General features: G+C 41.2%; 1 protein-coding gene across 4 annotated transcripts in view; it reads right to left on the bottom strand.

The window, feature by feature from the left end:
• The window catches only part of LOC138805475 (transport and Golgi organization protein 1 homolog), a 49,473-nt gene extending 24,350 nt beyond the window's left edge, over positions 1–25,123 (bottom strand). For all 4 annotated transcript variants that reach the window (XM_069990266.1, XM_069990267.1, XM_069990269.1 and 1 more), the window contains exons 1-6: positions 24,966–25,123; positions 21,700–21,833; positions 15,880–15,966; positions 10,401–13,182; positions 8,155–8,313; positions 4,673–4,818 (exon numbers count right to left, since the gene is read on the bottom strand). In XM_069990266.1, the coding sequence (XP_069846367.1) occupies positions 4,673–4,818; positions 8,155–8,313; positions 10,401–13,182; positions 15,880–15,966; positions 21,700–21,833; positions 24,966–25,104 (3,447 nt within the window). In that variant the 5' untranslated portion in view covers positions 25,105–25,123. The remainder of the gene's footprint in view (positions 1–4,672; positions 4,819–8,154; positions 8,314–10,400; positions 13,183–15,879; positions 15,967–21,699; positions 21,834–24,965) is intronic.

Here is a 25,123-nt window from a genome sequence, read left to right as displayed (position 1 = left end):
GCCGGCTTCTCGGGGCGGAGCCAGGGCGGAGGGGCGGAGCCAGGGCGGAGGGGCGGAGCCAGAGCGGCGGGGGCGGAGCCAGAGCTGCGGGGGCGGGGCCTGGGTGAAACCAACCAACGCCTGGCGCGGGGGTGGGAGCTGAGGGGCGGGGTGGGGCAGAGGCAGCGGGGATTGACAACCCGCGATTTTAAAGGGCGTTGAGGCAGCCGGCGAGCTACCCGGAGGTCAAAGGCTGGGAGCCGGGGGAGATGCGCTGGGGCTCAGGCCCTTTGAGAATGGATTGTTTTTATGCCACAGGGTGTCTCCAAACGTCCACACCGGAGACGATTCTCCTGCCCCATTCTGAAGGACCACCATTCAGAATGGACCAAACCTTCCTTCCCAGCCCACTTGAGCCCTCTGCTTACTTCTCCCTTCTTGACCTCCGCTTGGTCACTCTTTTAAAAAGCATTAGCCCCATGCCAGTGGCTTAGATCTGTAACCATAGCTACATGGCAGGCTGAGGACCTGGAGCACTGCAGTTGGAGGCCAGTCTGGAGAGAAAAAAAGTTAACGACACCCTCTTCTCAAGACCCTTGTCTCAACTGGATGCAGTGATGCACGCCTTTCATCCCAAACTACACAGAAGACTGAGATTGGGGGGGGGGGGGAGGTGGATTACAACCGTGAGCCATAACTGGGCCAAATACTTTTGAAATCCTTTCTTCCAGCTTTTGGAAATGTACACCACATTATTATTGTTGTTATTATTATTATTAGAGTCACCTTATTCTCTCTGCTTTTTTTTTGTGGTGGTTTGAACATTTTCCATGGTAAATACTTTAAAAAATTAGAATTAAGATATAACTTCAAATATTTAAAGGATTACATTGTAGAAATCAGTGTGTGTGTGTGTGTGTGTGTGTGTGTGTTACTTAGAGTTGAACTCAGGGCCTCTTGTTAGACAAGTGCTCTACCATATAAGCCATTAACACCCTCCCCCCATCATTTTACTTTTAGTTTTGGGGGATTTTGTTTGTTTCAGGTAGGGTCTCACTGGTAACTTTAGCCCAGCTTGGCTTCAAACCTTGAACTTCTTGACCCTGTCTCCCAAGTAGCTAGGTTGAATTAGATTTTATAAGGGATATCACACAGAGGGAAATATGAGTCAATATAAGAATGAATTAACCAGCCAAGATCAGTGACTTTGTACTGGGAACAACAGATGCACAGGCCTCATAACTTCTTGTCAATGATGTAGTCCTGCCAACATCTCTTCTAACCCTAAGACTCTGAGCAGTGATCAACAATTGACCTATGAATCTGACCTCTGGTGCAGTTCATCCAGTCAAGCCAGCGTCCATTTCTCCCAAGTCCTACCAGATAACTAAAACTACTTCTTTGAAAGATAACTAAAACTACTTCTTTGAAACTTCACATTAACTAGTTCATATAGCCTCCACTTCTCCAGTTACCATCTATATTTAATAAGCTCTTTCCTTAAGCCTTCCAAAAATCAGAATTATGCTTTGTCTGTCTTAGATATTCCTACCACTGTGTCCTGAATTTATTAAGCCATCAAAATGTATTTTTGGTAATTAATGTAATACTGGGCCTCTTTTTGCTATTTATGTCTGTTTCTCCCTCTGTTATCTCACATGTGTGTTCCTAATCTAGACCTAGAAGAGAGAGCTGCATATACCTAGAAATATATGATGAAGAATTCCTCCCACATCTGGAGGCTGTTAAATTTTTCAAGTGATGGCTCATTTTGATAAAGTATGACTTCTCTAGCTGGCTTAATGTGATGATCAAAATAAAAATAAGGAGGAAGATTAAAAAACTTAAAATGCCAGGTGCGTCACCAGACAGTTTACATTTATCAAATCATTTGATTCCTTAAAAAATTTAGAGGATGGGGCTGGGAAGATGGCTCAGTGGTAGAGTGCTTGCCTCCCATGCATGAGGCCCTGGGCTCGATTCCTCTGCACCACATAAACAGAAAAGGCCTGAAGTGGCACTGTGGCTCAAGTAGTAGAGTGCTAGCCTTGAGCTAAAGGGCTCAGGGACAGCGCCCAGGCCTAGAGTTTAAGCCCCACGACCGACCAAAAAACCCAAAAAATTAGAGGAGTAGTGGGCACCAGTGGCTCACACCTGTTATCCTAGCTACTAAAGAGGCTGAAGCTGAAATCTGAGGATCACAGTTCAAATTCTGTGAGACTCTTATCTCCAATAACCACCCCCCCAGAGAAAACTGGAAGTGGCACAATAGCTCAAGTGGTAAAGCACTAGCCTTGAGCTGAAGAACTGAGGAACAGTGCCCAGGCCCAGAGTTCAAGCCCTATAACTGACCAAAAAGAAAAAAGAAAAATATTAATATTTTCATCTTTTTTTCAGATAAAGAAGCTGGGATTTAAAGTTTAGTAATTTGTAATATATCAATCTTGTAGAGAACAGAATAGAATAGTAATCATTAGAGACCTGGAAGGATAGTAGGAAGGACAGAAAGAAGTTAGAAGAAAGGCACCAAAACACAATTAAGAAAGGAGTAAGTGCTAGGTTTTCTATAGTATAGTAAGATAACCATTGGTTAAAATAACTTATAAGGCCAGGTACGGTGGTACATATATGTAATCCCAGCTAACTAGTGGGCAGGATCACAGGAAGATCACAGTTTGAGGCTAGACTAGGCAAAAGTGAGACCTTATCTGTAAAGTGAACTTAAAGTAAAAGGACTGGGGGTATAGCTCAAGTGGTAGAATATTTGCTTAGCAAGCACAAAACAGTGAGTGTAATACTCAGTCCCGCAAAAAAAAAAAAAAGCCTATGATATAATTTGAAATAACTAGTAGAGTACAAAGTTCCAAACTCACACAAAAAAGGGTAATGCTTAAAGAGATTGAAGTGCTAATTGCACTAATTTGATCATTAAACAATGTATACATATATTGAATTATGCTAACGTTCAAATGTAAAAATATTAAGTCCAATTTAAAAACAACAACAACAACAACAACGAAAGTTCAGTAGTTTGCCCAAACTTCTAAACTATAACTTTGGGACCAGAAACCAGATCACCCTGAGTCACAACTCATTTACAGAGAAGACAATAACCCTCTTTCCTATACAAGCATTGAAATAACAGCACCTTCAAGAAACTACTTTGGCTGGAAAGACCACTCTGCAGTCCTGCTGTCCTTAGCCTCCAACTTCTGAAAGCCTGCTCATTCCAATTGAACCAGAAAAAAGTGTCCAATATCAACAAATACCAGAAGAGGGAGCCAATTCCTAAAAAAGCTTTAGATAAGCTTCTAAACAGATTAAATGTCTCATTTGGATCCTGACTCACTTTCAAAAGATCAGTCCAAATAAATCATCTGTCATAAATGACTCTTTCGAAGAAACAGAACTGATTCCTGCTGAAATCTTGAAAAGATTCCTTCCATGAACAGTTTAATATCACACATCATTGCACGTAACTTTCTTCATTATTTGCCCTCTTCCAATAGCTACCATCCACCTTACAACTTTCCTAATCTCTCCATCTTTCCTTCAGCCTCCATCTCTCAGAATATTTATTTTGTTGTTGTTGTTGTTGTTGTTTTGGTCAGTTATGGGGCCAGAACTCTGGGCCTGGGCACTGTCCCTCAGCTCTCCAGCTCAAGGCTAGCGCTCAACCACTTGAGCCACAGCGCCACTTCTGGTTTTTTCTGCTTATGTGGTGCTGAGGAATCGAACCCAGGGCCTCATGCATGCAATGCAAGCACTTTACCACTGAGCCACCTTTCCAGCCCATGTCTCCTGTTCTGATTGTCCACTGTCTCCATCATCCACCTGAGCTCTTCTATTCAACAACAAACCAAATGACAACTCCCACTTGTCCTTTGAATCTCTTAAAATGTATCTCTCAGCTAATTCGAACCTTATCATCTTCAAATCATAATAAACACATTTCCAGAATATACTATCCCATGATCATATACACACTTGTATTCTTGCCCATATCTTATCGTGTTTTCCTGTGAATGTCTTTATCTCCCTGCTATAGACTGAAATGTCCTGATGAAAAGAACCATGTTTTATAGTAGTGTACCTGCCAAACCCTGGCAGGGAGCAAATCCTCCTCACATACTAAATCAAGAATCTTTAACTTGAGCTAGACACCAGTGACTCATAGTTATTCAGGAGGCTGAGATCTGAGGATCACGGTTCAAAGCTGGCAGGAAAATCCATGACATTCTTATCTCCAATTAACCACCAAAACAATCCAGAAGTAGAGCAGTGGTCTCAAGTGGTAGAGTGCTAGCCTTAAGGAAAAAAAGCTTAGGGACAATGCTCAGGCTCTGGGTTCAAGTCCCAGGACCAACATACACACACACACAAAGAATCTTTAAAGCTAGCCCAGGCCATAGGTTCAAGTCCCAGAAACTACGCATGTGCAAGTGCACGCACGCACACACACACACACACACACACACACACACACACACACACACACACACACACACACACACACACACACAAGAATCCTTAACTAACGCCTTCTACCTAAGATTCACTTTAGGATTGTCTTCAGAGGACCAGGAGCTGCTATTATAAAGACATATGAAAGCCTTAATTACATGCATGTTCAAAATCAAATTAAAAATAGTTTTAAGCAACATTGTAGCTTAAGAAACTGTATCAAACTTACCATCTTGGTTAAATAAAGGATGACTGAATATATTAAAAGGATTGCATTCTCCAAAGGTGAAACACTTGCTGGCTCTTCCACAATTGTCTCTAGTTGCTTTTTTGTGTCAACAGAATCAACAGGAGTAACTTCAGTTGTAAGTAGCCCTAAAATTGAGGGAGAAAACAAATACTTTATTGTATGCTTTAAGTTCATTTGACAGTTCGCTAAATATTAGTCAGAATGCAAAGGATATGTGGTTCTCATAAAGAAACTACAGAGAAAAGAAACTTCAGAATCTTAATAAGAGCCATCAGACCCTTTGGTTTATAAAATAAACAGCTCTCCAGCTACATTTCTGCCCTCCCCAGCCTCCCAGCGCTCCCCTGTCCATGTAACTGCCATTAAAACAATATTTACTCATGCTAAATGGGAGGAGAACAACTGAAATTTACGCTTTCATTGTACAGCCACAGTTTCATTCAACAAAGATTCTATGCTGAAAAGCACTGTATTAGAAACTTCAGAAGAGTTGACAGAATGAGACTTGTTCCATAGACTTGCAGGTAGAACTCACCAAGGATTAGCACAACATCTGACCTAACACCTGGCAGGTACTCAGTAATTACTTACTGAATGGACATGTGACCCTAACATATAAGAGAATGTGGTAAATGACTGCCAAGAGAATCTAAGGTGAATGACAATTCTGCTTACAGAATTAAGAGCAACACAGAATGTTATCAGTCTTTTTTTTTTTTTTTTTTTTTGCCAGTTCTGGGGCTTGAACTCTGGGCCTGGGCACTGTACCTGAGTTCCTTTTTGTTCAAGGCAAGTGCTCTACCATTTGAGCCACAGCGTTACTTCTGGCTTCTTCTGTGATTAGTTGGAGATAAGAGTCGGGATCCTGCCATAAAGGCTCTGTGAAAGAGTTTGAATTCCAGTCTACCTGAGAGGATTTTCACAGGAGAAGGGAGGGATGGGATTTCAGCATGAGTTACATGAGCTAGGCGCATTCGGTTAAACAGCCGAGTCCAACATGAGACTAGTGAGAAGTTGAGAATCTCTAGTGGCTCTCTTGTTATTGGTCTATGAATTTCACATCTGGTGAGAATTTTCCAATTGGGTCAGCTTCTCAAATGTTGAGATGCATGATATGACATTTGGAAAGATTTGAGCCAGTGGCTCACACCTGTAATCCTAGCTACTAAGGGGGCTGAGATCTGAGGATCACAGCTGGAAGCCAGCCCAGGTAGAAAAGTACATCATACTCTTATCTCCAATTAATCACAGAAAAAGCCAGAAGTAACACTGTGGCTCAAATGGTAGAGCACTTGCCTTGAACAAAAAGGAACTCAGGAACAGTGCCCAGGCCCAGAGTTCAAGCCCCAGGACTGGCAAAAAAAAAAAAAAAAAAAAAAGACTGATAACATTCTGTGTTGCTCTTAATTCTGTAAGCAGAATTGTTCCTGTTATAAAAAAATTTTTTTTGAGCAAGATACTAACAAATCTTAATGGTAGAGGAATCATTTTCAGTGCACAGAACCTTTCTGAGCTCAAATAGGATTTAGTAACAGAAGGTAATATATCGGAATATGGTATCCTCTCAGGCAGGGGAGACCTTTGATATGTCATTCCTTCTCAAATCTCTCTCACTATTAATTTCCCTACACTTGTGCATGTTTCCATAGCAGCGGTGGTTGGGGCCCAGTGCTATAAGGACTACAGTTCTTCACACTACTATTATAACTTGTTCTTATGGACCAGAATCTTTACACACATACACACACACACACAAAAATGGCTGGGGATACAGCTCAGTGAAAGAGCTGCCACTTAGCATACACAAGACTGTGTTTGACCCACAGTACTACTACTACTACTACTAATAATAATAATAATAATAATAATAATAATAATAATAACATAAAACTGTAATCATGTCATATTATTCTGATTTATGAGAATAAATTTATGAGAGGCTGCACAAAATTAGAAAATTTCTATTACTGAGGATTTTTGGTGTTTTTTGTTTATTTGTTTTGTTTGTTCTTGTTTGTTTTCTTGCTGGTCCTGAGGCTTGAAGTCATGGTAGACCATGCTGTCCCTGAGCCTTTTCTGGTCAAGGCTAGCACTACCACTTGAGCCACAGCTCCACTTCTGACATTCTTGGTGCTTCATTGGAGTCAAGGATCTCATGGACTTTCCTGCCTGCACTGGCTTCAAACTGCAATCCTCAGATCTCTGCCTCCCGAGAAGCTAGGAATACAGGCATGAGCCACTGGCCCCAGCTTACTGGGTTTTGTTTTTTTTTAAAGAAAATATCCATCTCCTATTAAATCAAGAACTATTGACAAGTGGCAGTCTATATTGGACTTCAAAATTCTGTATTGTTTCCTATAAGGATACAGAATTAAAGATAGCTGGGCTATTCACTGTATCCTAAAAAGTGCTGTTTTGCTGAATCAGCAAATCAAAAAAGAATCTGAGCTACATTATAATTTCATCCAATTGAAGGACATAAAGACGTGAAAAACATAGAACTGAGAATGTGGCTTAGTGGTAGAGTGCCTGCCTAGCATGCATGAAGCCCTGGGTTCAATTCCTCAGTACCACATAAACAGAAAAAGCCAGAAGAGGTGCTATAGCTCAGGTGGTAGAGTGCTAGCCTTGAGCAAAAAGAAGCTCGGGGACAGAGCCCAGGCCTTGAGTTCAAGCCCCAGGACAAAAATAAAACAGAACAAAAAAACACCACAAAATATGTGTTTTTAGGACATGAAACTCTAAACTTGTGTGGGGCCAGACTTACTTAGAGGGTTCCTTAACCACAGATTACTGTCCCCACCCCCAAAGTTCCTGATGCTCTTGGTCTAGTTGAAAAGTGTTTGCACCTTCAGCCTTTGAAGAATGATATTTTAGATTAAAACCCCAGATATAGGCAAACTGGTCTGTAGATTACTTATAGCCTCTGGTCTCTTTCTTATTTTGGGTCTTTATTACAACTCACACTTTTCTCTCAATTACTCTGGGATTGCTTTGTTTTGTTTTTAACTCATACGCATCTAGATTGTTCTCTTCTCTTTCCTACCTTGTTTTATTTTACTTTTGCTTTTTGTTTTGGAAGTATTAAGGTTGAAACTCAAGACTTCATACTTTCTAGGCAGGTAGGTGCTCTAGCATTAGCCCCTTTCCCCCCTTTTTTATTTAGTTAATTTACAGGTAGAGCCTCAATGTTTTTGTCTGGGACAGGTCTCTGGCTGAAATCTTCTTACATATGGCCTTCTGCATAGCTGGGATGACAGGTGTATACCCCATTCCAGGCCTGTTCATTGAAAAGAGATCTCACTTTTCCCCCAAGACTGACTTCAAACCACAATCTTTCTGATTGCTATCAAGTAGTTCCGATTTCAGGAGTGAGCAACTGCACCTAGTTCTCTATCTTACCTTTAGTGACAACTATTTCTATAAGCCTCTACTTTGTATAGAAAAAGTAAAAGCTTTACCTGGGACTATATCGTTCTCAGTATCCAGCTTTTGGGACACTTGTGAGGCATCTATGTCTCCAGTCACAGGTTGATCCAAGAGACTGTGCTCTTCAGGAAGTTGTACATTAAGCTCTGTGTTCTCCTGTGGGAAATTATCTTCATGGGGTGGCTGTATCTCTTCAGGAGAAAAGAATGCAGTGAGCCACCTTGATTGATACCATCCACTCAACCCATCCCATGACACACAGTTCCAGGGCACTGCCTCCTGTGTCCAGATGCCCCCTGAGTATAACCAGGCAGAGAGATAAAGAGTTTCCATTTCTTTTACACCATTGAAATATGACTGGGCTGCATTGTCAAATTTACAAAGGGAGCCTTATTCCAAAGTATTTCATAAATAAATTCCATACATTTATAGAAAGGACTTCAGCGCCTAACTTCCCTTGGCAAATCAATGTATACCCACACAAATAAATGTACAGTAAAGAATTCCAGTCAAGAAATATGAAAAGCCTGTTCTACTTAGAAACAACACAAACTCTCTCCTCTATTCACAGGTGAGCTTGTGTCTCAGAGCCAGTGTCGAGTGAATAGCTTACCTAAGTGCCTTTCAAACATTAGATCCTCTAATGGCCAAAGAAGAAACATATCTCTTTCCCTAAGAAGTTCAAAGCATTGTCCACTGTCATCCACAACAAAGATTATTTCTTTGTATTCACATATTGTAACTTGAAAATTCTTTTGGCTTTTTCACTCTTATCCAAACTATAGCTGTTTTGGTTAAATGTAAAAATGTTCTCTTCCTCCAATTCTCAAGAAAAGTTAGCATTCTCTGCAGACAAATTTTCCTGTGGCTTTATGTCCTCTACTATATGCTTCAGTCTGAAAAGCACAGGTACACAGGATAAAACATGGGACTAGGAAATAAAAAGCTCATATCAGGATATTGGCCGTATTGGTTAGCAAATATTCACTGACTGGCTTTCATTTGTCAAGTGTATGTTATTAGAAAGCTCCTCATCCTGATTCCATCCTTGATTAATCTGTTTGCTTGTTTGCAGTACTGGGATAACCCAAACATTGCATATGCTAATCATCCTTAATTAATCTAAAATTTAAAAACCAAGGACCCATAGAATATAACTGTAAAAAATGATAACTCACAAAGGCAGGCAAGTGTGTGACATCCATAAAAGATGAAAGTTGGGAGTAACGAAGGATTTCCAGCAAAGTATTTAAAAGTTATGCCACTGGGGAGCCAGTGGCGAACAGTTATAATCCTAGCTAATCAGGAGGCTGAGATCTGAGGACCAAACCCAGCCTGGACAGGAAAGTCTGGGAGACTCTTATCTCAAATAACCACCCAAAAAACGGGAAGTAGATTGTGGCTTAGGTGGTAGAGTGCTAGTCTTGATCAAGAAAGCTCAGGGATGCTTAAGCCCTGAGTCCAATCCCAGAACCTGGGGGGGGGGGGGGAAGTTATGCTAAGGGCCAGGATCAGTGACTCATTCCTACAATCCCAGCCACCAGGGGGGTGGAAATTGGTAGACTGTTTTGAGGCCAGTCCTGGCAAAAAAAAGTAAGACACAGTCCTCCCCCAAACTCTACAGGAAAAACATGGTGGTACAAACATAATCCCAGTTATGTGAGCATTGTAGGTAGGAAGACCATGGTCCAAGCCTAGCCCAAGCAAAAAACATGAGACCCAATTTTAAAAATAACTTAAGAATTGGGGACATAGATCAAGTAGTAGATAAGAGTACATGCACTAACATGCAGAAACCCTTGAGTTCAAACCACAGTAGGATGCACGCGAGCATGCACAAACACACCACACACACACACACACACACACACACACACACACACACACACACACACACACACACACGAAAGTTATGCAGTCAGTCGTTGGTTAGGGAGCAGTTACTTTATGATGGAGAAATTGGGTTCCATAAGACTTTCCGTAATCTTATCTGAGATCTGTGCTTTGTTAAGAAGTCTACTTAGTACATTAAGTTTCTGGTTGTAGCTTCCTCTTTAGCTTTTTATAAAGTTTCCTTTTGAAATATTGACTAATCTACCTTAAGGGAAACAATAAGAAAAATCTCCCTTTTATGTTCTAGACTGAAAGAAGAGCCTTCTTTTTTTAAACACATGGAAACTAGATCTAGGAACCTTATACAAATGCACTTTGGTGACCAGCGTACCACCACCTGTTTTCTGCAGCCCAACCCAGACAAGGCCACAGGCAGGAACTTTACCTTCCGTTGGTCCAGCCCAGCCTTCCTCTAGAGGAGGGGGAGTGAGGAGCGGGGCTGTCTCCACCATGGAGTGCTGGTACCTAACAAAATAGACCAGGTCTTGAACGTCATCCATCACCGCAGCCTCTTCAAATACGTTATTTTCCTTCATTCCCAGATCTTTATTTTTAGCCACTCGAGTATCGAGCATTTTCTCTGCCACATTCAGAATGTGTGACTCTGAAGCTCGGAAGACTTTATCCAGGGCTTTTTCCACATTGTAGGGCAGGCTTTCCTGCTGTGCTGACTTCAGCTTTAATGACATCTCACGTAGCATAGCTTCTAACTCAGTGACATCTAAGTACTTCAGGAACCGCTGCAGAGATTGAACTTCTCTGCAGAAGCTGGTTATGATGGGCAAAGTCTCCTTGAAGGTGCTAAGCTCTGGCTCCAGAGCTGTGTGTGAGCTCCCGGGGAACAAGTCATGGTCAAGGTCTACAGAACCAGGCCCCTGGCTTTCTGAGTCCATGAGTTTCTCTATGTTCTCAGGCTCCTCTTCTGAGATTTCTTCTCCATCAGTCATCTCTACAAGTCCTGGGGTGTTTAGGTTTTCTTCAAGGTTGCCTTTTTCCAGGTTGTCAGCATTTTTATTCAGAAATCTTTCTTCTAACCCTGGAAGCTGAGCCTTTTTCTTGTCAAGAAAGTCACCTTCTTTTGATGATCTCTGGGCTTTCTCATCTTCCAGAGAGCTGTCTGTTCTGCCCACCACCACAGTACCTGGCTCCCTGCCTAATTTCTCTACCCCTGAGACTGCACTATCACTATTCTTCATCTCCAAAACCATACTTGAAGGTTTATGTCCGTCAGTTTCTGAATCAGGATTCATGGTCCCTAAAGTTACTTTTTCATTAACTTGTAAATTAACATCTGACTTCCCTTCCCAAATGTTAGGGTGTGTCTCTTTAGATTGTTTTGCACTTTGAGCATTTTCATCCTCCAGTAGTTCTTCAGGGAGAAAATCATCCTCATCTGTATCTGGTTTTTCAGTATGGAAACGTGGTACTTCCACCAGATCATCTTGCTCAGGTGTTTCAACTTCCTGTGTCCCCTGTGTTGTCTTTTGATGAACCAATTGTGCAGTTGTGGGGTCCTCCTTGCCCTCTTTCTCAGAAAGCCCTAACTTCTCATTCACTTGCTTACTGACTGTAGTGGTCATGTCTTTGTCTTGATGCCAAGAAAGATTTCTTCCCAAAGTAGGAACCTTTTCTTTCAGTTCACTTGGCAAACCAATTTTCTCTGGAGAGGAGAACCTTGGTTGACTTTCAGTTTTAAGAGCATCTTCTTCCTCTTTATGTTGATGTTCCCCTGAATGTGTGTGCACATTTGGTCCATTCACTGAAAAATCTACTTCTTCCATACTATGTTTTGATGTATTTTGCTGATTATCTCCCAAGAGTGGTATGATATCCATGGATTTCTGCTCGCTCTTTCCTTCGGTCATCTGATTTTCCACAGCTTGATTGATCTCTGGGCCATCCCCCAAAATCTTCTCTCCAGGTTTTTCTTCATTGAACATTTCTTTTGAGACATGAATGATTGTTTCTTTTAGGTCATTTTCTTTGGTTTTGAACACTGATTTCCAAACATCTTTACCCTTTTCAGCAGCTGGCAAAGAGTTGAGCTCATTGTTTTGAGAACTGTGTATAGTCACCCCTTCTTGCTTCACATCTTCTAATTCTGACTGGTCTGGCACTAGGTCCATCTTGGGCTTCTGGACATCCTCCCTTTTTTCTTTAATGTGAACCTCTAAGTCATCTTTATCATTTGTTTTAGAGGCTTCTACAAGAAGACCATCTTCTGTATGTTCAGGGTCAATGTCATCAGCAGCTGATTGCAGTTTGCCCTGTTTGCTCTCTGGTACTCGAGTATCACCATGTTCTTTTTCTTCTTCTGAATTAGAACTCTCTGAAGTCATCACACCTGCTTTTTGTTCAGTACCTGTGACAATAGAGATGAAACTATCCCCCCAGGTTGTCAGTACATTTTTGTCATCATTGCTGATGCCAGGTGGCATAGTCATCTCAACCTTACCCTCTTTGTTCAAACTTTGTTCTATATCAGTTAAATGTTTTTCCATTCTGGACTTCATTGGTGTTTCCTCATCTTCTCCTTCTGTGAAAGTTAGCAATGGTAATTCATCAAAGTTGTCTGTATTCTCCTCTTCTTCATTCTCTTGTCTATAATACTCAGCATCCAATTCCTCATCAAAATCATCTTCTAATGAAGTAACCAGTCTAGTTGTCTCATCATCCGATACAAGAGCATCAGCAGTTGAACCAAATTTGGTTTTCAAGTCTAGAGTCATTTCTGTCTTCAAAAGTTTATATGCATCCATCTTTTCCTGTTCATTTGTGACCTGAGAACTATGGCTGCTTTTGTTTTCATTTTCTGGTACTTTTAGTTTATCTTTCAGCATTTCTTCGAAAGAGTCAAATGATGATTTTTGTCCCTGAGCATTATCTGTTTGACTATTTGCATGTGAGTGACTCTTCTGAGCCAGAAACTGTTCCTCTAGATCCTCAGTGCTTTCTGGAAATGCACTTTTACTTTCTTCTGCATTGGCTTCTACTGGTTCAGGTTCAGGTTCACTTCCCTTAGATAATTCAGTCTGAGAAACCTTTGCTACATCCTTCTCAGAAGCATCAGTTGCAGAATCATACAATTCCAAATACCCTAAGAGTTCTTCTACATTATAATTATCAAAATCATCTCTTCCTCCATCAAAACAGACAAAGTCTGTCTCCTGTCAGGAAAAGAAAAACATTCATTATTTTAACAAGCAAGTGTCATGAGAACATCTCGTGTTTATGCTAATAACAAAGAGAATCCCAAATTGATGCCTAGCTCTAGAAGAGCCAACTTCTGGCCAACCTTGAGTTTTGATGGTTCTTGATCATTGGGAGATGGGAAGCTAACACCCAAGAAATACTCCTAACTTACCCTCATTCTATCTTCCTGAAAAGAATGACTCATGATGTGCCTGGTGAGTTTGTTGAGTCCCATCCCTCTTTTCTGTTTACTAACTGGGACAGCCATACAGTAAACAAATACTGTTCCTCCATGCTGTGAGATTTATATGAACAGAATTCCCTAAGTAGACTCCCAGTTGGGTCTGCCAGTCTTACTCTAGACTGCAAAGTTAGAAAACTTATTATTTCTGCATTTTTAATTAAAACAAGACAAAACACATAGGTCATATTCTTTAAACAGCTTAATAAGCAAGTAGTAGTGATTTGGGTCCATCTTCCTTGCTCTATGTCTCTCCATTTGTTCTGAGCAAAAGAGGGAGGAAAGTGGGATATCACTGTATCTGCACTTGATATTTTGGCAATTCCTCTTGTAAGGATCTGTGCTGGAGCAGCCAGAAGGCCAGGTAGCTTCTCCACTCCTATATCATCTATGCTATTCTCTCCTCTCCCTCAGGTGGAAATAGGCAGAACCACTTTGCTGACGCGCTATTTTTGACACATATTCTCCTTGGACTGATGAAGATAAATCAGATTAACAAGAATCTTACTGGGATACAGGGGCTAAGCAGAAAAGAAAAACCTAAAGAGCGAAAGATAATGTATCAAGGGCAGGCTACTCTTATTACTATCATAAGAACGACTCGAAAACAAGAGTCAGCACAGTGAATGTGCCTTTCTCTAAAACAAGGTTTCAGTCAGTCATTACGCTCTGCTTTCAGGACTACTCATAATCTATATTCATCTTTTCTGTGCTAGTAATCAAACTGGTATAAAAAGAACCCTACAGAGTGAATAACTAAAAAAAGATAATTTTAATCTCTTAAGCAAACCTTTACAATATTCTAGTGATACCCTTGCAGTGTAGAAGTGATGAATAATATCTTGATTTCTTCTATCCATCACATGCATTTCTGAGGGTAGTATATTTTTAATATATACACATACACATAGATGTATTTCTTAACACACACAACATATCTCAAGGGAAGTATAATGAGAAGGCAGAATCCATTCTCTGCAACTAATGAACTGCTAGCAGTCACTTAAATCCTGCCCAGTATCTTTATCTACAGAGAATCCCCATCAGTCACTAACAGAACTGATGTTATGGTACTTGAGATTATCAAGAAATTTTTAAGAGCAGCAATAGCTCTGTGACTTTATCCATTTTGTCCATCTTCTAGCCTGGGAGCTTGCTCCAAAGATACTGACCACAGGGAGCTAGGAATGTGGCTTAATAGTAAAGTGCTTGCCTAGCATGCATGAAGCCCTGGGTTCCATTCCTCAGTACCACATAAACAGAAAAGGCCAGAAATGGTGCTGTGGCTCAAATGGTAGAATGCTAGCCTTGAGCAAAAAAAACTCAGGGACAGAGCCCATGCCCTGAGTTCAAGCCACAGGACTGGCACACACGCACACGCACACACACACACACACACACACACAATATGTTGACCACAGATGCTTCAATGGAGGTGAACATCAATTCCTGTAAGGCTTAAACTCCAGAAAACTATCAGTTGGAATAAGGAGTCTAGAACATAAAGCCTTTCTGGCCATGACAACATTGTCAGTTCATGCAGCACAGATGACTGCTTCAGAGGTATGCCTGATGCCTTTACAGACTTGAGCCTAGACCCCACCCAAAAACCTTAGGTCCATTTTCTGAATTTATAACCTCTTATGATTTCTCAAAGCACTATAGGCAATAAGAAAACCCCTATTCTTTTGCTTTTCTAGACCTATATGTAATTTAGAGTAGGATTCATTTAACCTCATTTCTTTTCTTTTCTTCTCCTTGTGTTTTTTGTTTCTGCATGTGGTGTGTGTGTGTGTGTGTGTGTGTGTGTGTGTGTGTGTGTGTGTGTGTATATGCGCACGCGCGCGTGCTTGCGTGCACGCCAGTACTAGGGCTTGAACCCAAGGCCTGGGTGCTATTCCTTAGCTTTTTTCACTCAAGGCTAGCACTTTACCACTTGTGCCACAGCTATACTTCCAGCTTTTTTGCCGTGCCTGGTTTCAAACCATTATCCTCGGACCTTAACCTCCTGAATAGATAAGATTATAGGTGTGAGCCACCTGCACCTAGTTGACTTCATTTCTATATATTTAAAATGTCTAATGCCTATTAAATGAGTAGTTTTCATACTGGGACACATCTTTTGTTTTAAAATACAAACATCCCAAATTTTCACATATGAAACAATAAAGGAAAACCTGTATACGAGTATATAGGTTCTCTAAGAATATCTGTTTAAACATGTTAGGTAACTGTTAGGTTATAATCCCCTTTCAATGCTTTTCAAACTTTTCTTACAGTTAGATTCCAAATTCAATCTGATAAATGTTTGAATGTTTTATTTCCCTGACTAAAACATACTCAAGGACTGCCACAAACAGTTGACTGACTACAGCTGATTAATTGATAAGCCAATTTATAACTGAGAACAAAAAAGAACTCAACAACTTACATCAGCTGGAACCTGTAACTCTTCTTTTGTATATTCATGGAGTACCTTGATTAAATCCTTTGGAAAATATCCAAAGATACGCCCAACCTATATGAAAGAATAGGCAAAAGAGCAACATCAATCAAATTCCAAACAAGGAATATAAATGAGCTATTTCTTAGCAGTGAGGGGAAATACACAGAGAAATAAGTAGGTAGAAGAAGTAAATAGGTTGATATATATTTGCTATTGCAATTACATTGATATTATTCCAGTAAGAATTAACCAACATTTCCAAAACCATTCATTTTTTTTTCTTTTACATATCCATTTTACTTCTAAACACTGGGCACATTAAGTTTGATTTGGAAGTAAATGAGAGGTCTGCTTAACAGAAGAATATTGTGTACTATATAATTAAAACTATGTAAATCAAAGCTGATTAGAAAAACACCTCCAGGGGCTGGGAAGGTGGCTCAGTGGTAGTTTGCCTTGCATGCATGAGGCTCTGGGTTCAATTCCTCAGCATCATATAAGCAGAAAAAGCCAGAAGTGGCACTGTGACTCAAGTGGTAGAGCGCTAGCCTTGAGCTGAAGAGCTGAGGGACAGTGACCAGACCCAGAGTTCAGGCCCCACGACCAGCAAAAAAAAAACAAAAACAAAAAAACAAAAAAAAAAACAAAAAAAAAAACCTCCAAATGATCTCCAGCAAGCATTAACTGTGCAAATAAAATGTGCATAGGAGCTGGGAACCAGTGGTTCACACCTGTAATCCTCACAGTTCAAAGCCAGTTGGGACAGGAAAATCTGTAAGACTCTTCAATAACTAAAAAAAAACAAGCTGGAAACCAAGCTGTGACTTAAGTGGTAGAATGCTAGTCTTCAGCAAAAAAATTCAGGGCCAATGCTCAGACCCTGAGTTAAAGCCTCAGCACAGGAAAAAAAAAAAAGTGCATATGTAAGTACTTATGAACAATACTCACCTTCCTTTAAAAAAAAAGTGTGACTGTGTCTCTGATCATATAATACTTATCAAAGTAAACTCCAGGAAATGGAAACAACAAATAATAATTGTGAAAATTAAAAAGTAAAAAGAGTATACAGTTTCTGAAATATATGGCCACTACAACAAATAGCAAATATTTATTGATATTACATGCTGTACCAAGTTTTGTTTTTTGTTTTGGGGGTTTTTTTGATCAGTCATGGGCTTGAACTCTAGCCCTGGGCACTGTCCCTAAGCTCTTCAGCTCAAGGTTAGTGCTCTACCCCTTGAGACACAGTGCCACATCCAGCCTTTTCAGTTTATGTGGTGCTTAGGAATTGAACCCAGGGCCTCACACATGAGGGGTAAGCACTCTACTGCTGAGCCACATTCACAGCCCCTGTACCAAGTTTTTCAAAAACGACACTGAATACAACACTAGTGGATCATTCCTGTAATCCTAACTATTCATGAGGCTGAGATCTGAGGATCATAGTTTAAAGTCAAAGCCAGAAAAGTCTATAAGGCTTTTATCTCCTACTAGCCAACAAAAAAACTGAAAGTGGTGGTGTAGATTAAGTGGCACAGCACACCAGCCTTGAACAAAAAAGCCAAGTGAGAGCACAAGGCCCTGAGTTCAAAGCCCATCCTCCCCGCAAAACCAACAACTTTATATTGACAATTCTTTGAAAATAAAATTACAGCCGGGCGCTGGTGGCTCACGCCTGTAATCCTACTCAGGAGGCTGAGATCTGAGGATCGAGGTTCAAAGCCAGCCTGGGCAGGAGAGACCGTGAGACTCCTATCTCCAATAAACCACCAGAAAACCGGAAGTGGCACTGTAGCTCCAGTGGTAGAGCGCTCGCCTTGAGCTGAAGAGCTGAGGGACAGCGCCCAGGCCCAGAGTTCAAGCCCCACGACCGACAAAAAAAAAAAAAAAAAAAGAAAAGAAAATTACAGTGTTTCCTCCATGTTTATTACAGCACTGTTCACAATAGCCAGGATATGGAAACAACCCAGATGTCCCACCACAGATAAATGGATCCAAAAATGGTGCTATCTATACACAATGGAATATTATGCAGCCATTAGAAAGAACAAAATAATGGCATTTGCAGGGAAATTGGTGGAGCTAGAAGAAATCATGTTGAGCGAGGTAAGCCAAGAGCAAAGAGACAAACAGCACATGGTCTCCCTGATAAGTGGATGTTAAATCCAAAACGTAAGGTGATACAACAAAGTTAACAAGGCTTAAGAAACAAAGGACTTCCACTCATGTGGTTGAATCACTACTAAATAACCCCATGCTACAATCACATATATGGTATATATGTGCACACCAGAGGGAAACTAGGAGAAAGACACAGAACTAGAGGGAATCAGGGAAAAACATACAACAGTGGGACCCATCAACTGCACTGGACATTGACCAAAATGAACTAAGCAACTCAATGGCAGCGATGGGAGGGAGGGAACAAGTGGGAAAGAGGGAACAGCTGATGCTATGCAAAACAAGAGAAATGTACATATCACCCAATGTACATATCACTCATAAAACTCATAAATGTTATAGACCACGATAGACAATTTGCCCCATGAAAGTTAGAATGTGTTTGTGACTTTAACTAAACATCACTATCCCACAATACTGTGAAATTTGGCAAATTAGGTGATCACTTAATCACAATAAAGAATTTAAAAAATATTACAGTGCTTATCTACATACCAAGCCTTGGTTCCAGGTAAAATAAATTCTCTACAGAAAATAACATCATTAAAAAAAAAAATTTTAAAGCCATGCCTGTAACCTTAGCAACTCAGGAGGCTGAGATCTGAGGATTGTGGTTCAAAGCCAGCTCAGGCAGGAAAGTCCATGAGACTTTAATCTCCAATAAACCACCAGAAAACCAGAAGTGGTGCTGTGGCTTAAGTAGTAGAGTACTTGCCTTGAGCTGAAGAGCTGAGGGACAGTGCCCAGGCCCAGAGTTCAAGCCCCACCACCACCAAAAACAAAAAACAAACAATTTTCAGCACCAACAGCTATGCCATATAAAGTATATATGGGGTACATAAAAGTTCCCTTAAGAAACACCTGCCTTTTACTAGCTATTGTCTAAAAGGAAGCAGTAGTAAGTTTCTTCAACACCATTAAAAGAGCCTGATCTGCAAATCAAGTGCACAAAAAGATAAAAGGGACATCTTATCACTAGCTCTAAAATATCCTCATTTGTGAATGCTCTTGTTATACCTGCAAACCATTTGAAAGCCAGTGTGGATAATAGAATAAGATTAGATAAGACAGGGCAACTAAAAGCTGCATTATTGATAAAGTCTGAAACTTTAAGAAACCACACACACACACATAAGTCTAAGAGTCTATGAGACCAATACACTCAGAAAAAGCCAGCTATGGTGCTGTGGCTCACGTGGTAGAGTGCTAGCCTTGAGCAAAAAGAAACTCAGGGTTAGCACCCAGGCCCTAAGTTCAAGACCCAGGACCAGCAAAAAAAAAAAAAAAAAGAGAGAGGTAGGTAGATACACACAGCTACACACACACACACACACACACACACACACACACACACACACACACACACAGATTGCAGAATGAGAACTAAGAATCAGAAATAAGAGTCATTTTGAAAACTCTGGAGAGTTTTTAATTTCCTAAGTATAAGTTTCATAAAGTGGGAGGGAAATCTGAGGGGTATTCTTTCTGAGGAAGATTCTATTAAGCTTAACTCTAGAAAGGACAAAGAAACCAGAGATACACGCAGAAAGGAAAGACAAATTCTTTGCCTAATCTTTGTCCACTGAGACCATAGGTTATATAAAGCTCCATAATTATACACTGGGTGATATCCCATTTCTTATTATCTGACAAAAAGTGGTGCAGAACCACTGAGCCTCGTGACTGGAAGTAATGGTTATGTCTAATTTTGTTTCCACAGATCATCCCCACCAAGGTACTGTTGATTTGATTTGAGGGTATGGAAGGAAAGAACAAATTCTACATATGCTACAATCAGAACAAATATAATTAAGGTCACTATCCTGTAACAAAATACCAAAAGGAAAAAAGATAAGGCTTCCTTTACAGAGTTTTTTTTTTTTTTTTTTTTTTTTTTTTACTATATTTGAACTAAGATAGTACATAAATTGAGTGCAATGTAAAGCAGTAAAATGAATATCCCATGAACACAGTCCACTGCCAGGAGAGATCTCTGCCAGTTGAGTACTGAAGGTAAGTGCCTAGAGAAGGCAGAGGAGAGCTGTGACCCAGAAATAATGACAAAATTTCTAGATGTGGGTATGATAATGAGTAAGAGTAGTCAGAGGAAAACTAAGTGCAAATGTATCCACAAGCTTAAAGACAGAAGTGGCACTGTGGCTCAAGTGGTAGAGTGCTAGCCTTGAGCTGAAGAGCTGAGAGACAGCGTCCAGGCCCAGAGTTCAACCCCCACCGACCAAAAAAAAAATAAAGCTTAAAGACAAAGAAGGAAGAAAGACATTGACTGCTATAAGAAAAATGAAGCAGAGGTCTACATAAGACAGTTCCAAATGTAAAGGTTATCAAGACATTCTATTTAATTAACTGAAAAGAATAAATAGCTTTTTTAATATGAATTAATGCAACCAGATTTGTCTAAAATAGAAGAGTATTTGGAATGACAACAAAATAAACTTATTTTCCCCATGGGGCTTTCTGGAGACTTATTTTCTATTGTTTGTTAAGTGTTATATTGAGGATGAGAATTTTCACATTTGGGATTGGGAATACTTCTAAACTGAAATAATCCTAAAGTCATCAAGGACTACTACTGTAAATAAACCAATAGTCCACATCACACTCTAGAAAGGAAGGGCTCTCAGTCAAATTACTGCTAATGAATCTCCTGATTAAAAATATTGATTGCCACATATGATGGCAATCAGGACATCCAGGAAAATGGCTGGGAACAGAATCCCTGGGGAAACTCCCAGACACTAAATATCAGAAAAGCAGGAAAAGGATGACCCAGAAGTTACAAACAAAAAGCAGAAAAGCATACAGGGAACACAGCAGTTTGCTGTTAAACAGACTAAGAACTATACAAATGTTAGGTAACTCTTCTCAGGACAGACACCTTTTCTTTTTTCGCAAAGTGTAATATACATAGAAAAGTCAAAACTAAAGTCAACTTTAAACTTACATATCTGAAACAGTATCTCTCATAAAGTTTACAAGATTAAGTCTAATGTTCATTGCATCTTTAAGATACACTGCATATATATATTTATAAAGAGAGAGAGAGAAAGGCTGGGAATGTGGCTTAGTGGTAGAGTGCTTGCCAAGCATGCATGAAACCCTGGGTTCAAATCCTCAGTACCATATACACAGAAAATGCCAGAAGTAGTGCTGTGGCTCAAGTGGTAGAGTGCTAGCCTTGAGCAAAAGAAGCTCAGGGACAGTGCCCAAGCCCTGAGTTCAAGCCCCAGGATTGGCAACCTTCCTGGAAGTTGATACTGAGGGGCAGTGGCCAGACCAGTTTGATTTTGTTCAAAAATCTCTGCTGAGTCCCCATTCTGAGAAGTTCTGCTATGATCAGAACCATATTTTTTTTTAACTCAGTATTCTCCTTTAGCTGGCACTGTACCACTTGAGCCACACCTCCACTTCCAGCTTCTTAAAGATAGGAATCTCAGGAACTTTTCTGCTGGGGCTGGCTTTGAACCCATACGACCATCTTTATTCAGTTCAGCAGAAAGGATAGGTTACATCCATCAAAGACCCTAAGGAAACAGCCATTGGAGTATATTAAATAAGCGATCCTATCTATGTAAGAAAATAAAGTTCAGTTAAGTTTTTACTTACACTTCCGGCCCAAACTTCAGGGGATCCCCCTGCCAGCTTATAGTAAACATATACAGGGTCACCTTTTTTAAAATTCACAAAGCGACAATCAGGGCCTGTGAAATCTTCCAGAGCTTCACCTCGGAACATTAACACTGCACATAAACACAGGGAAAAAATACTAATAAGTAACCAGATAATAGGATTTGATATTGTTCACAGTCCCATACATTTATCATTGATATAATAATCCCACTATAAACAATATTTTCCCCAGTACTTTCTGAAATTGCTTTTAACTCACATTCTCAAAGAATTTACAATCCTTAGAGCTTTATTGCTAGAAATCTTACCATCTTCCACAATTAGACAAGGAAAACCTCTTTTGTGTGTGTAGCTAATACTGGGAAGCAAAGAACAATATGTCTACCACCAGCAGCAGCATGTGGATGGTCTCCAGTCAAACTCTTGGTTCCATCTAAAATCTTTTAGGCCACAATTTTTCAATGTTTCATAATCATAAAAAAACCTCACTTTGCAGATGGATAAGTGCAGACACTGACTGGCTTAACTGCAGCTACTGGGAAGATAATAAGGAACTGGGATTTGCAAACCTCCAGGATCCCCCAAGGGGTCAATTAACTTGATCTAACCACTAAAAAGCTCTATCTTTAAGTGTCTGCAACTGCTACTATGTATCAGTAAACACTCAATTTCATTTGGAGCCAAGTTGCTGCCTCTGCACAGTATCTGGGTAAATTAAGAAGATACCACATTATAATAAGAATCCAAAGCAATCCATCACAAAGCAATTATGTTCTCAAAGCAAATAATAGTGGTTGTTTTCAACATTAAGATTTCAAAACAAAAGAAAAAATGCCCTTATCTTTTTCTATATACAAAACCAAAAGTGGACATTCTATGTGCCAGGGACCAAGCAAATCCATGGGAACAGGTCAGGAATTATCTTCATGCTTAAAATGCAGGCCTTGAATCACACTCAATCTATAAACTAGTAGAAGTTGTATTTTCCATTTAGTTGACCAAATACACAGTTCTGATGTAAGATGAAATGGCCAATAGATGCATTTAAGTAGTAGACACAAGGGAGAAATGGAAAAAAACTTGTTTCTAAAAGCCAGTTATCGGTCTGGGAAGGTAGCTCAATGGTAGAGTGCTTGCCTTGCATGAATGAGGCCCTGGGTTCAATTCCTCAGCACCACATAAGCAGAAAAATCTGGAAGTGGCGCTGTGACTCAAGTGGTAGAGCGCTAGCATTGAGCTGAAGAACTGAGGGACAATGCCCAGGCCCAGAGTTCAGGCCCCACAGCCAACATAATAAATAAATAAATAAATAAATAAATAAATAAATAAATAAATAAATAAATAAATAAATGCTGGTTATCAATAACACACAAAAGCTAAAAAAAACTGTATTAGGAAAAATATGTATTAGGAATCTGTACAGATTTTGGAGAGATAACTTGATTTTTGAAACTAAGATCAGATTACTTTCAGACATGTCAGCATCCTATACAGACATAATTGAGTAAGAGGCCAGGTTGAAAGAATTCAAGGCTGAGAATTCTGTAAGAACTGGAAATGGCATGTTTCTCTTGTTTCCATGGAGATTCTTGAGGTTTGGTAGTAATGTATCCAATGACAACATAAGGCACACTGTGGAACACCTATGCGCAAAGAACTCAAGGACAACACACAAACACACACACACACTTGACCAAACACTTCTACAACACAGACCCAAGCCCTGTTCCTCCTTCCTTTTCTCATTGTTTAGTTGTTTCTGTTTGGACACAGGCTATTTCTCCTGTTATGTTACAACCCCCAGCCGTTCCAACAGTGTGTAAATTCTAAGAAAGTATCCGTCATTTGAGACACCAGGTAACTTGTTTTGAGGCATCCAAGGGCAGTGTGCCACAGCAAAGAACAACAAACATCTGCCCTGTTCAATGGTAAAGGAATAGCCTGGGAAAAATTCGTGGCGTTTGCTCTGTGTGTGCAGTGTTTTCTTGCATGGGTCTTAGGGTTTTCTCTGGAAATCGCTGAAAGATGCCACCTTCCATTTTCTTTACAGATATTGTAGTGTTTATAAATAATTAGGGTTATGAACTTTGTCTTTGATAACACCAATTGGAATATAAATCACTTAACTGTTGGCATTTTGGCCTTTTTAGAATATTTTTCTACATCCATTCATCATCATGAATAACACCGTCAGCAAGTTACAAGGTTACTGCAGACCACCTACCCTGAAAGCCAGAAGAATTATTCTTGGGTGGCCAAACACCCAGGCAGATATCCCATTAACCCAAGCAGCTGGGCTAAAGGTGGAATGGCTTACAAGACCCTTGGAGTATTTGTTATTACTGTAATAACCCTCTTCAGAATTTGAAGGTCTATGTCCTTCCCATCGCCACCTCTAAGCCGGGACTGAGGTTCAATTCCGTTTCCTGCGCACCAAAGCCTGAGGATGCGGATCCGAGGTAGCCGGTTCAGATCTTGGCCTCTTTCAACGATTTGGGCCTTCCCGCTGCCCTAACCTAGCAGTTTGGCAAGGAGGCTTCCATGCACAGAAATGACAGGTTTCGTTTCAGAGTTGGGGCGGAGACCTTGCAAAACGCTGGGCTTATCCTAAAAAGCAACCTCCAATCCCCGTTCAAAAGGCAGATAGATGAGCCCAAATTTCAGTGCAGCCAGAAGGGCTAAGGGGCCAGCTCCCAAGGGCGCCCTTCCAAAGGAACCCCACACTGTCAACTGGAATTACGCCCACCGAGCTCTCGCTCCCGCGCCCACCCAGATTCCCGTGGAGGGAGCGAGAAAGCGCTAGGCAGCAGCGTGGGGAGCCCGGGGAGCCCAGGGCGCGCGGCGCGCAACCCCAGCATCCAGGGAACTGAGGCGGATCGGGGAGGGAACTGTCACCGGGGAGGTGGAGGCGGGGAAGGGGGGCGCAGTGTCCCCAGCCCAGACCCCGGCTTCAGCCAGCAGAGGAAAAAAGAAAGAAAGAAAGAAAACGCTGGCAACAAGTGGGAGGTGCAGTTCCCCCTCCCCACGACCAGGGCCAGCCGGCCACGCGTCGGCAGAGCGGGAGGGGGGTCTAACGATCCTGAGGATCGCTGGTCCCCCCCGCCCCGCCCCGCGCTCCACCCGAGGGGCTGGAGACCCCCTTAGGCCAACGGCCCGGCGGCGGGGCTCTGGCGCCCCGCGCGGCGCAGTCGGTGACCCGGGACCCCCCCCCCCCCCAACCCCTCGGCCTGCAGCGCACTCACTGCTGCATTCGTCGTCCGCGCAGAGTTTGTACTCGGAGAAGCGCCGGCCGGGGCTGGGGTCTAGCTGCCCCTCCGCCCACCAGGGCGGCCCGTACACCAGCAGCCAGAAGAGCAGCCCCGGCGCCGCCGCCGCAGCCATGTTGTGGTCACCTCGGGAG

This window comes from Dipodomys merriami, unplaced genomic scaffold, assembly GCF_024711535.1.
Source record: "Dipodomys merriami isolate MVZ:Mamm:240054 unplaced genomic scaffold, mDipMer1.0.p SCAF_395, whole genome shotgun sequence".
Taxonomy (NCBI): domain Eukaryota; kingdom Metazoa; phylum Chordata; class Mammalia; order Rodentia; family Heteromyidae; genus Dipodomys; species Dipodomys merriami.
Note: the sequence above shows the minus strand (reverse complement) of the source record. Positions and strands in the feature narration are given on the sequence as shown.